The sequence below is a fragment of the Rana temporaria genome, chromosome 3 (assembly GCF_905171775.1).
Source record: "Rana temporaria chromosome 3, aRanTem1.1, whole genome shotgun sequence".
Classification (NCBI taxonomy): Eukaryota; Metazoa; Chordata; class Amphibia; order Anura; family Ranidae; genus Rana; species Rana temporaria.
In genome coordinates, this window is record NC_053491.1 from 87,871,397 (window position 1) to 87,885,245 (window position 13,849).

Here is a 13,849-nt window from a genome sequence, read left to right on the forward strand (position 1 = left end):
TATGCTCAGAATGAAGTCGACGCATGCTTGGAAGCATTGAACTTCGTTTTTTCAGCACGTCGCTGTGTTTTACGTCACCGCGTTCTGACACGATCGTTTTTTTAACCGATGGTGTGTAGGCGCGACGGACCATCAGTCAGCTTCATCGGTTTACCGATGAAAAAGGTCCATCGGTCCATTCTCATCGAATGGACCGATCGTGTGTACGCGGCATAAGTGTAGCAATATGGTTACATTTAATGAATGTACAACATTTGGCAACATATTGCTACACTTAGAGGCGCCTCTCTTCTCTTTTATACTCTGTAGCTCCTGCTGGATTTTACTTTTAATCCCCTTGTGGAGGCTTCCATTTGTGGATGGACATTTTATGGTTACACAACTTATCACATTGCTGTAATCTTTTTATATGGACTATAAACTGAAAGACTTATGAATAAATGATTGTAGAACGAATCATTTGAGTTTCCATTATTTCCTATGGGGGAATTTGCTTTGATATACAAGTGCTTTGGATTACAAGCATGTTTCTGGAACGAGTTATGCTCGCAATCCAAGGTTTTACTGTATCGGTCAGTATTCACTTCATACATAGATATACATTTCTATGATTTGCTAGAATCACCTGTATGGTGGAACAGCTTGAATGAGTATGTTAGACGCTATCCTAATTCACTGAACTTTTCATTCCTGTGTATGATCCTACCTCAACTTTTATGGATGCTAAAGAAAGTGTAAAAGCAATTAGCGTATTTATCGGGGTATTGCGCGCTCCGGCTTATAGCGCGCACCCCTAAAGTGGACCCGACATTCCTGTAAAAAAACATTTTAGTACTTACAGTTTTGGTGTCGTGCGCGGCGTCCATCAGCGGCCTCGTCGGGTCCGGCGTCCGTCTGCGGCTTCGGGTGTCCTCTTCGTCGGTCCGGCGTCCTTCTGCGGCGTCCTCCCCGCTCGATCCCCGATTTCCCGCGCCGAGTTTGAATACTGCGCCGGCATATGCCGAGCGCAGTACACTCGTGTATAGTCGGGCAGGCTCGGCTACTCTCGCGCTCACGTCCTGAACGTTCAGGTCGTGAGCGCGAGAGGAGCCGAGCCTGCCCGACTATACACAAGTGTACTGTGCTCGGTATATGCCGGCGCAGTGTTCAAACTCGGCGCGGGAAAGTGGGTATCGGCGTATATCGCGCACCCATGATTTTGCCCTGATTTTCAGGGCAAAAAAGTGTGCGGTATACGCCGATAAATACGGTACTATATATTCTATGTATACCGGATCTTCTCAGATAGAATATAATAGTAAAACCTAAAAATCATTGTTTTCTTCTTTCAGATGTACCGAGCACTTTGCAAGCATTTATATATTACCCAAGATTCACCAATATAATATACACTTCCGATTTAAATGACAGAAACAGTCAAAGATTCAAGCAACTAGAGCAAACTGTTACAAACGCGGTAAGTGTTAATCAAAGTAGTGAATCATAGTTCCAACAACAGTTTCAATCAATAGGCACGTGATCACTTTTCTTATTTTGACCAATAGCATATTCTGTTCTCCAATACCAATTGGTTTAAAGAGTTTTTTTTTTTTTTTTTTTTAAACTCTTTCAGTACAGGTTATAAAGGTTAAAGCGGAAGTAAACCCATCCATTTACCAGTTTAAAAAAAACAGTGGTTGTGCTCTCAACCAAACTTTCAAACCATCCAATAGCTGGTTTCATAACTGATCACATGTGCAGCATCATGGCAGTTGTAAATTAAACAGAGGCAAAAATGTTTGAAAACGATAGGGGGGTTTACTTACACTTTAATGTAATTCAGCATTGCCATTTTGTAATGTAATTTTTGTAATGTAATTCATCTGCCATTTTTTTTATCTGTGGTTTATTATTTAATTTTTTAATGAAAATGTGAATTATAGGTTATTTCAGGATAATAATAGAAACATTCTAAATGTATCCTTTTTCTTTTTTTTTCTTCAGTTCAGCAGTATTCTTACAGATTTCAATATGGCTCAGATAGTGGTGGCTTCATTTATGTGAGTATTAACTAAGTGTTTCAAATTTGATGTAAACCCAATACATGAAATTTTATCTGGGCACATATATCTGCAGTATTTTGTTATCTCTCTTCAAAGAGCGGAGTCCCATAGCTCTCTCCTGACCCATTCCTCTGTTATCGGCCTGATAAATTCTCAGACACATCAGGTAAAATCAGCCTGAAATTTCTGTTGGGGGAGGTTGCTATAGATAGATAATCAGGGAGCTGGCCCTGTTACAAAACACCTCTGAGAGTCTCTGCCTATGATGAGAGAGGGTGTGTGCCTTTCATCCAATCAGCAATTTTAGCTATCTTGGCTGTATGAAAAATGTGGTGATATCTGTAGTGATATCAGACTCACGTCTGTTTCATGCTTTTATTTCACATACCTATGTCTGCTGAAGATTTGATGTATTTGGATCATTTAATGATTATAGTGTGATTTATACTGCCCTTGTATTCTTACACACTCAGTGTGCCCATTAGTCACACTGTCCCCTTTGTCACACAGCGCAGATATCACCACTTTTTTCATTTGACACTGTTTTCTGATTAGGATAGATCACCAGGTGTCTGCAGCAGTGCCCCCTAGTTTAGTTTACTGACAGCGCAGGAGTTTTTCTTGTTTATATCTATCTTGACTTAATGCCCAGACATATACTCTGTGTTTCCTAACACGATCTGAACTTTCTAAACAGTATATAAATGTGAAGACAGCAGATACACATGTAAAACCTATGTAGGGAGATTTGGTTCATCTCTGTGTATCATCTGAGGCTGTTCACTTCACTGGGTGTATGGAGGGTTTACATCCACTTTAAGGGGAGCCTATAGATTACAGAGACAACTGAGTGCTGGGCTGGTGGGCATTGCAAACAGGGAACACAAGAGGGTGTCAGACTAAATGTAGCAATACAAAACCTTTAATGAATAAAAAGACAAGTGGCAACTCACATAAATATATGTGAATACCAGCTCTTATCATCAAAATTCATGGAATTGGCTACTCTGCATCCCCAGGGTATCCCTCATTCCAGGGCAGGAAGCTGAATCACTGTTGTAGAAATGCGTACACCTCCTGTATCGTCCATATGACGCCACTTCCGTTCCAGCACTGTGCTCCACAGAGAACCACACTTCCTGGTTTCAGTTGCTTCCTGGTTTCTTCACCCTACTCTTCTACTTCCTGGTTTTATCGCCCTACCCAATCTGCATCCATGACCTGGAATGAGGGCTCAAAGCAGCCAATTCTGTGAATTTAAACATTCTATTTAATCTACAGCTGTTAAATGCTCTTTCTTTACCATGTCTTTCCTTTTTGTTACTTTGGGTAAACTTTAATTGATGATGTTGTAAGAATCTTACCTGCCAGGCCAGTCCTGTAATACTGTTCATTCATATCCATATTACTATATACAGGACCCCAAACTGTACTTTAGTGCAGTGTTTCTCAGGCTTTTCATTTAAGTTTAAAGTTCTGCTTAATCTCGAAGCTCCTCATTCTAAAATGTAAAAAAACGTGTAGTTTTACATAACGCAACATCCCCACATGTAGGACCCTCATCATTACAGGTGATTTATACTTCCAAAGCAAACATACCTTTACACACTGGCACTGACTAGTATTCCAGTGTTTTTCTTCTCCTTCACTAAGCTAACGTGACCTCAGTGCTGATGAAGAGAGGGAGGGGCAAACAATGATGGTGTGCATAATAAAGATAATGATAGCGCTAATATCAACTAATGTGAGTAATACAGCCTGTGCTAATAACAGAGATAAATACGAATAACTGGTGATAATTCAAATAAAACACCCTTATTGAATAAAAATCACACAAAAAAAGTCAGTGAATCCACAGAGGGTTAAATGGAAAAAAGACAAATCCCATAGGGAGACCTGCAAGCAGACAGCCAGTGCTTCCCTTTCACTGCTTTAGATAGAGGTTACTGCTTCAAGAGATCAAGCCAACCAGGTATTTCAGGATCGCTCCAGAGACATGTAAGAGAAAAAAGAAAGAGGACAAGCCTCCTAGTGCAATATTGTGAGGAACAAGGAGAGGGGGCAGGGACTACACAGACGGTGTATGCACTCACGAATCCTCCGTTGAACACAGGCACATGTTATGTTGCCGCTCAGTTCGATGGTCTCCTCACTAGGATCGAATGTCCCGTCACATAGGCTTCTCCCCCACGCGTTACATCACTTGTCACGTGACTTAGTCATGGGTCACTACGTGATGATGGTGTGCAGGTGCCCAATGTCCTCCTTATTAACCAATGACATTTTTGGTTGTTAACCACTTCACGCTGACGTCACACAAATATGCGGCCCCACTGCACAGAGCATTTTGTCATGGGGCCACATATTTGCGTACCTCCCTTGGTGCTGGCAGTGCGCAACGTGTCGTGCTCCCAGCACAGAGACCAGGCTCTCATCATGAAACCCAGGCCCCGTACTAACACTTGGGACCCGGAACTCCCGATTCTGGGTCACTTGATCGCTGTGATAGCCTCTGATTGGTGATCAGTCACTGTGAAGCCTGCCATAGTGTTTTCCTTTTCTGTGAATGGAGGAAAGAGATACATTGCATCTCTCTCCGTCCTTGCAAAGAAAAAAAAGTGTATGTAAAAAAATAATAAAAAATAAATAATAATAATAAAAAAAACATAAACAATACTTAGATCAAGGTTTGATCTAGGCAAGTGCCAGAGTTAGTGTTTGGGTCAAGGTCAGGATCAGTATTTTTTTTAATTAGTATCAGTGTCAGTTAGTGTCAGCTTGTTTTAGGAAGAATAAAAAAAATGAATCAAAATGTGCATGTTTCTGGGCTGTACTACGGGTTCATATAACACCTAACATACACATATGTGGTATGGCTGTGATTGTCAGGCACAGGAGAGTTTATTTTGGGTTGTCCTTTGATAGTAGGTTATGGTGGTACCAAGAAATATACAGCTAAATTAAACAATTTAAAAAAAGGTATTTTTTTTTACTATTTTGGGCCAGTTTTCCTTTTGATATTAAAAAATGCACGAGATATCCATTATCATTTACCACCAAATGAAAGCCCAATTTGTCTTGGGAAAAAAAAAACAAGTTATAATTCACCTGCATGCACAAAGTAGTTGTGATGATATATATACGGTTTTACTAACACATGTCAAAGTCCCAAAATTGGGCTTTGGCATTTCGATTTGTTTGACCCCTAGGCGCGAAGGGGTTAAGACGGTGTCGGCTGGAAGGTTGTAATTGTACACAATGAAAGCCTACAGCTTTGTATAACTAAAAGGCAGGCTTGATCCACCGACTGGCTTGTATTTGGTATTTTGCCAAGGCACCCTGGTTGAAAAAGGCTGCTTTAGTATATCCAATCTGGCATTAGCTGTACTTGTTATGGAATTCTAACCTTCCCGTTTTCATACAACTGCCACAATTTTAAAGTCTTGTAAAGATAAGCTCATCTTAGATGGACATGTCCAAATACGGTCTGATGTGGGTAGACTAGGGAAGATCAGTATCAGTTTTATGTGTCCCTTTTTTCATGTAAAAGGTCAGTATTTATGTGTAGTGTAATACTGGAGTTCCTATCCAAACTAACTTGTATTATGTTCTTTCGTATACAGGTCAGGATCAGTAATTAGCAAGATAGAACTGATATTTCCTCAAGGCGCCACAACAACTACCGCAGTGGCTCAACAGATTGTGAAAAACCAAAACATTCTGCAGAACTACAATCTGACCTTGGATCCTCAATCAGTTTGTAAGTGCCTGAATACCATGCTGTGTCACTTGATAGGTGATACAATATGCCTAACACCAAAACTGAGCAGGGCTTGATGAAAATGCTTATAAGATTATTTTTCTGTGTGTTCCCCCTTTAGGGAAATGTTTTACTTTAGGTATGTGTGGGCCTATCTGTCATAGCTGACTTTGATGTATGAAAATGAAGTCAAGGCAACTGCAATCATTTTACTTGCAGTTTTAGTTCCATTCTTTTTTTTTTTTTTTTTTAATGAATCAGCCGCATAGTTAGGATGGGCGGATCACAGAGATACGATGGTGTATCAGGAGATACGCTGTCGTATCTCTTCTGTGAATCTGGCCCTTTGTTACTAAAGTGTGTCAAGAATACACCCTAGCGTTTATAGCCACATAACAAACGAATAGGATGGTAGATGTAGACGTTAATGAAAATACCTTGTTCTATTACAAAATACAGTCACGGAGGTTGATTTACGAAAAAAGGAGAATGCAAAATCTGGCATAGAAATCATTTTTGTTTTTAGTCAAAGCTTAATTGAAGAAGCTGAAATTAGGAGCCGATTGGCTACCATACACAGGCCATCAACATCAAATTGGAACAACCGTCTCTAAATGAAAGTGGGGGCCCTAAACATCATCTATCACCCATATATATTGCCGTTTTAAAATCTGTACCCCAGTGATTTGACACTTACAGCCATGTAACATGAACAATCAATAGACAGTATGTTCTAGACTTCATGGCACCATGCGAAAAAAAAATGGTGAGCCGCATGCTCTCCATTCATAGTTGAACCATTCAAGTCCAACCTTCGTTGGTACTCCATGCTAAAAACATGCAGTGGGTTCCCAGACTCTTCTTATTACATAATCCACACCTAGAAGGGATGAAGCACAGATCTCCTTGCTCCTTCTTTATTAAATGTTTCATGCTAAATATAGGAGTGGACCTCCGCCTGTTTTTCAGGTTCACAAAGATTAAACAAAAAAGAAAGAAAAGAAGAGCTGTGCTTCATCCTTAAAAAAAAATATATATATATATACACACACACACACACATATATATATATATATATATATATATATATATATATACATACATACACTGTCACTGAGCTATCTGTTAGGTGAATATGTGATCTGGAACCATTGGTGATGTGGAGAAGGTGAAAGTTATATAATAAGGGACATTAACAATGCTGATCACCTTAAAAAAATTATAAATCCTACAGTGGGCATTTTTAATGACTACTCAATTAATCATTTTGGTTTGAGCTTTAAAAAATGTTTTTAAAATGCTTTCCTTTTAATATTTCAGATGTGACTGGTGCAACTTTTCCCCCTCCTGAGAGTTCATTCCCCGGCTATGCAGTAGCCATCATCGTTATGTGTATCTTGGCCATCTTGTGCATCCCTGCGTGTATAATCCTGGTGAGTGCCATTCTATTTGAAGCGGTTGTATACCCGCTGAATTTTTTTTTGTAACCCTGGAAAACAAAAGACATAATGAGCTAGTATTCACCACATACTAGCTCATTATAAAAATACTTACCTTAGAACGAGGCATCAGTAACTTACCTGGTCCACGCCGAGGCAAATGACACCTTGCCTCGCGGTGTCTTATGGGTATCGCGGCTCCAGCGCTGTGATTGGCTGGAGCTGCGATGTCATCACTTCCACGCATGCGTCTGCCGGGTCGTAAGCTGAGAATCCCCTGTGCGCATGCGCCGCTGCATTTAGCGGCTCATTGCGAGGGGAATATCTTCTAAACTGTAACTGTAGGTAAAAGTAAAAAAATCCCTATACAACCGCTTTAATAAAGGAGAATAGGAACTGAGACATGCTGATGTTCTATTTCCGTATTTATCGGCATATACCGCGCGCCGGCATATAGCTCAGGAGGGAAGTTTAGGGAAAAAAACGTAAATTTTGGATGTCTTGCCCGGCGTCTGTCTGCGGCCTTGCGCGGGGTCCGTCTGCTGTCTTGCCCGGTGTCTATCGGCGGCCTTGTCCGGCAACCATCTGCGGCCTTGCGCAGGGTCCGTCGAGCCTTGTGGGTGTCCGTCTGCGGCGGGGTCCGTCGAGGGGTTGCAGCGTTGTGTGTTTGAATTTGGCGCGCTGTGCAGAGCCGGATTTCCTGCGCACTCGGCTTCTCTCGGCTCCTGTCGCGTGGCTGCGGGTGGAGCCGAGCGTGGCCGAGCCTAGCCGAGTGTGCAGTACAATCAGCTCGGAGAAGCGGGGGACTCGACGTATATGGCGCACCCACGATTTTCCCCTGATTTTAAAGGGAGAAAAGTGTGCGGTATATGCCGATAAATACGGTATATATACAGAACCAACCAAAAATCCATGAAGTGATATGATCTTTAGTAGTAGGTGCATCATCTTATATGCATTGTGTAACCATTCATATTTTGCCTATAAAATAGAAGCAGGGGAGGCATGCTGCAGACATCTTCAATGCTAGCTTATATGTAAACCCAAGCACTGAAATGTCATATACCTTAAAATGTAACATGTTAAAGCAATTTCAAACATAATTTTCAATGTGTTCAAATCTGCAGATTTTATTAAAATAATATATGAAAACAGTATTTTATTTTAAAAAATAGCAATCGTTTATTACAGAGTGCAAGCTGAATGTCCTTTAGTTGGGGTTTACATGTACTTTAATTGGGGTTTAGATGTACTTTAATTGGGGTTTATATGTACTTTAATAATAAACAAAGGTTCAAATCAGTGGATTTTGTGCAATTAATTTACTTCCCATTTCTAGTCTTTGAAAACAAATATGTGCGTGAAGCTCCGCCGTGCTTTTACTCTCAAGCCACCATATCAAAACATTGAAGGAGGGAGCTCTATGCCTGGCGTGACAAACTATAGGGTAAGAAAATATTTTACCTATTTTAAATCTAAATCTTACCTCCTCTAGAGCAATGTTTCTCAACTCCAGTCCTCAAGTACTCCCAACAGGTCATGTTTTCAGGCTTACCATTATTTTGCACAGTAATTTTTCCAGTTTCACTGCCTTAGTTATTACAACAGTCAGGTTAATCTGAGGGAAATACTTAAAACATGACCTGTTGGGAGTACATGAGAAACACTGCTCTAGAGGACTTTTCTTAGAGCTCCACTGCTTTGGCATTGCTGTACCGCTCTCCATTGATCTCTCCTCTTGGTTTTCATTGTTCAAGCAATTTCCTTGTCCCAACGTGCATTACCTTTTATATTATCTAGTAGTAGTTAGTGACATTGAATTGGACTTTTTCTATTAATCAAAATCTTTCACCACACATCCAAGTAGCTTCCCTGGGTCTAGTGAGTGTCAGGATGGAACGTAACCCAGCATTTATATCAATATGTGCAAAGTTAAAGAAAAGCATATTTAGTACATCAATCCAATGCATGAAAATTTCCCTGCGTTTAATGTGTTTAAAAGCACTGCAAGTACAGAAAAATACCTGTTGCTCTGAACACCGATTTTAGGTGAACTCCTAAAACCCTGTTTGGGCAGACAACACAAGGCTTTTGCTACACAGAAATCAGAGTTGTCAGCCCTAGCTGCTGGACTACAGGAACTCGACCAATTCTGCATTGTCCTGTTCCAATTTATATGCACACTATAAGGGGGATTTACTAAAACTGGTGCACTTAGAAACTGGTGCATCTGTGCATGGCAGCCAATCAGCTTCTAACTTCAGCTTGTTCAATTACGTTTTGGCAAAAAAAAACTGGAAGCCGATTGGTTTCTATGCAGATCTGCACCAGATTTTGTACCCTCCAGCTTTAGTAAATCAACCCCATTGATTCACGTTCCAGAAAAACAATGTTGCTGACTGGTCTCAAACACATTGGGATAGATCCACAAAGAAATTACGCCGGCGTATCTATTGATACGCCGGCGTAATTTAAAAAATCCTGCGTCGTATCTTTGTTTTTAAATCCTCAAAACAAGATACGACGGCATCTCGGCTTGATCCGTCTTCGTATGCCTTCGGATCTTAGATGCAATTTTTCGGCGGCCGCTAGGTGGCGTTTCCGTCGAAATCCGCGTTGAGTATGCAAATTAGCTATTTACGGCGTTCCACGAACGTACGTCGGCCCGGCGCATTTTTTTGCGTCGTTTGCGTTCGACTTTTTCTGGCGTATAGTTAAAGCTGCTATACTGAGGCGTACTCAATGTTAAGTATGGCCGTCCTTCCCGCGTACAATTTTGATTTTTTTACGTTGTTTGCGTAAGTCGTTCGCGAATAGGAATATGCATAAAATGACGTCACCGTCGTAAGCATTGGCGGGTTTCCGGTTTAATTTCGAGCATGCGCACTGGGATACCCCAGGGACGGCGCATGCGCAGTTCCAAAAAAACGTCATTTACGTCGGGTCACGGCGTATTAACATATAAAACTAATGGGGGCGTATAAACACGCCCCCATTAGATCCATTTGAATTCCGCGCCCTTACGCCGCGATAGATACACTACGCCGCCGTAACTTATGGCGCGGATTCGTTGTGGATTCCATTTAAAAAAGATAAGTTACTTATCTTAGATACGCTGCGCCCGGCGCAGATGTCTGTGGATCTGCCCCATTGTGCGTAAGAAAGGAGCTTCTAATAGAAATAGCCCTGGGAGCCTAGTTGGAACTATGGTTCCATAAGTTGTCTCTACAACTTTCTACAAGCCTGGTGTCATGGGGAACAATACAAGCTATTTCTTATTACAGGAACAAGGTAAAAAAATTATGAATTATGGGACATGTTCTAGAGCAGTGGTCATCAACCCTGCCCTACAGGGCCCACTAACAGGCCAGGTTTTATGTATTACCATGGGGAGATGCAGTCTAGAATACTGCAATCACTGAGCAGCAAATGATATCACCTGTGATGTATTTCAGTTATCTTGCAAACCTGGCCTGTTGGGCCCTGTAGGGCAGGGTTGATGACCACTGTTCTAGAGAGTCAGAAAAGGGTTGGGGTTAAATATGGGTAAGACCTGGACATTCCCATTAAGAAAAGGTGACATTTGTTCAAGGACAGTAAGGTGCACATTCTGGACAATTGGTCTACATAAAAAAAATCAAGTAGCCTCTTACATTAAACTGAAACAACCATCCCAAAACAGAAGCGTGGGCCAACCATTGGGTTGATTAAAGGCAAAGTGGGCTATTCACTTTGCATGGGAAAAATGAATGATGTGAAGCTCTGTTGATTTCTATCATCCAAACATGTGCATGCAAAAGTACTGTTTGATTTTCCTTGGCCAGTACTTTTTGCAATGTGAATTTTTTTAACCCCATTCACCCCAAGCTCTGGAAGAAATTCCCATGCAAAGTGAAACTTTGTGAACTTTAATAAATCAACCTCCATCTGTCATCCACAGACAATGTCATCCTAAAGCGGAGTTCCACCTGGGAATTTTTTTTTTTTTAAGTCAGCAGCTACAAATATTGCAGCTGCTGACTTTTAATATATGGACACTTGCCTGTCCAGTGAGCCCACGATGACCTCACCCGAAGCCGACCCATCCTTTGGCTCCAGGTGCAGGCGCCGACATCCTTATTAAGGGAAACAGGTAGTGGCTTCACAGCCTGTTTCTTACTGCGCTTGCTGGAGTCGTGCTGCGCGATCTGTTATGGTCCCACTGTCTTCTAGGACCTGTGTGTCTCCCAGAAGACAGCGAGGCGGAAGGACGAGGGGCCGGACATTGTGTAGTTCGCCGCACAGTGTGTCGATCTATGCCCGGAAGTGGGAGCAGATACCTGGATTTGACAGGTATCTGCTCCCCCCTCCCCACTGAAAGGTGCCAAATGTGGCGCTGGGGGGGGGGGGGGGGGAATCCGATCAGCGAAAGTTACATTTCTGGGTGGAAAGCCGCTTTAACATCAGCCCCAGCAATCTCGCAACTCACACCCTTCATAATCCAATCACTCATCTCTTGTCACATTTTGAATTTCTCACAGTACTGGGAAGTGATGGGAAATGTATTCACTATAGACACAGACCACAATAAAAATCGGACAGACGTTCTAATCATTCCCCATCTATCCAAGACAAAATGAACTGTCATAGTATTCTAGGTTGATTTCTGTAAATCACTGCATGGCCAGAAATAGGGTTGGTTCCAAATACATACAAGTAATGTTTTTTGAATAATTATTAGTTCGATTTTACCTCATTTTATTTAATTTCTCCTCCAGAGCCATTCATATGAGCTACCACATTGATCACCAGTTTAAGAAAGAAAATAATGCTTATTTATGAAACTTCATGTACAAATCGAAAAGTTCATACTCAGCAAGTCTGCCTTCGATAATGGATCGTACTTTGCCCCAAGAGCTGGATCGTACTTTGCCCCAAAATCTGGAAAATATCATGATATTTTTGTTATGGAAAATTGCATCCACATTTTACCAAATATTCAAGAGATGCTTCAAAGACTTTAGGCATTTGCACCTTATTCAAAGCATATCATCACTAAGACGACCTATCTGCTTATTTTCTAGAGATACAGTCATTCATTCTTTTTTATTTATTCATCTCAGCCATAATAAAAAAAACACGCAAAAAAAGCACAATAGTTTATTTTGGTTTTACTTTTTTATCTAAAGCAGGTTTTGTATAATTATAATTTGTATTAAGACTTTCTCAGCCTGTGTGATGACTACATAGAAAGGTTGGATCAGGTTAGAGTGGTAAATGACACTGTTTGGCTGTTGGAATGATGTTCTTTTTATGAAATGCTGTTTTACTTTTATGCCAGATGTAACGAGACACACCCCTTCCAAAAAGTTCAACTTTTGTCTCCTCAGTCCACGGAATATTTATTCATCTCAGGTGGTGCTATAGGTCAAGCACACAGAAAAAGCACAATAGTTCATTTTGGTGTTACTTTTTTTATCTAATGCATTTTAATAATTATAATTTGTATTAAGACTTTCTCAGCCTGTATGAAGACTACATGGAAAGGTCAGATCAGGTTAGAGAGATAAATGACACTACTTTTATTATTTATTTTATATGTTAATTTATAAAATCAGTGGATTGCAAATGTTTTATAGAAAAATATAAATCCAACATGTTAGCCAATGGGAGAAGTAGACTTTGTCTCTCGAAGAGAGGTAAAGGAAATCATGTTGGTATAAGATTTTTCATTTAGAAGTTATAGAAAAATAACTCAAAATATCTTTTTGTTGGGTGTTGCAGTCTAGGCTCCAAAACACACTATGTTTTATACTTATTTGTACTTCATTATATGTAATGTTTGTTAGCTTGTCAGTTAAATGGAGGACTACTACATTTGTAATAAAAACGTTGTAAAAAAAAATGTACCGTAATTTATATGCAGCAGTGACCACGGCAATAAATGTATTCTATGTGCATTTAACTAATTATTGAATTATTTTTTTCTTTGGTTGAACTAGATCGACCATGTGTTTTTTTTTCAAACTGACAAATTATGTAGCCAGCAAAAAAAAACAAAAACAGAAACCAATTAAACTGTTTAACCACTTAAAGGGGAGTTCCACCCACAATTTCACTTTTTAAATATAAATACCCCTGTAATACAAAAGGTTAATGTGGTCTAGTAAAGTTAGTCTGTAAACTAAGGTCTGTTTTGTTAGGTTGTTAGAGCATTTAGTTAGTTTATAATCTAAAAATAGACCGTGGCCATCTTAAGTGTGGGCATCATGAAGCCAGACTGTATGACTTCCTGGATTTCAGCCTTGCAGATCTCGCACATGCTCAGTGCCGCACAAGCGATGTAATAGGTTTCAGTCAGGTTTCCATAGAAACGAGAGTGTCAGAGGAAGTTGCCACCCCTTCTCTATGCAAATAGGCTATTTGCAAGGACTACTGGGATACATGATGCCTATCCTAGAAACTAGGGTTGTCCCGATACCACTTTTTTTAGGACTGAGTACAAGTACCGATACTTTTTTTATGTACTCGCCGATACCGAATACCGATACTTTTTTTGTGTCCCCAAATGCAGCCATGTCCCCCACATATGCAGCCATGTCCCCAAACCTATCCAGCCATGTCCCCAA

At 40.6% G+C, this 13,849-nt stretch overlaps 1 protein-coding gene across 6 annotated transcripts in view; it reads left to right on the top strand.

Annotated features, from left to right (window-relative positions):
• The window catches only part of LOC120931439 (flocculation protein FLO11-like), an 86,440-nt gene extending 73,260 nt beyond the window's left edge, over positions 1 to 13,180 (top strand). For all 6 annotated transcript variants that reach the window (XM_040342870.1, XM_040342872.1, XM_040342871.1 and 3 more), the window contains 6 exons: positions 1,332 to 1,456; positions 1,984 to 2,039; positions 5,666 to 5,802; positions 7,123 to 7,235; positions 8,581 to 8,688; positions 11,999 to 13,180. In XM_040342870.1, the coding sequence (XP_040198804.1) occupies positions 1,332 to 1,456; positions 1,984 to 2,039; positions 5,666 to 5,802; positions 7,123 to 7,235; positions 8,581 to 8,688; positions 11,999 to 12,025 (566 nt within the window). In that variant the 3' untranslated portion in view covers positions 12,026 to 13,180. The remainder of the gene's footprint in view (positions 1 to 1,331; positions 1,457 to 1,983; positions 2,040 to 5,665; positions 5,803 to 7,122; positions 7,236 to 8,580; positions 8,689 to 11,998) is intronic.
• The last annotated feature ends 669 nt before the right edge of the window (positions 13,181 to 13,849 follow it).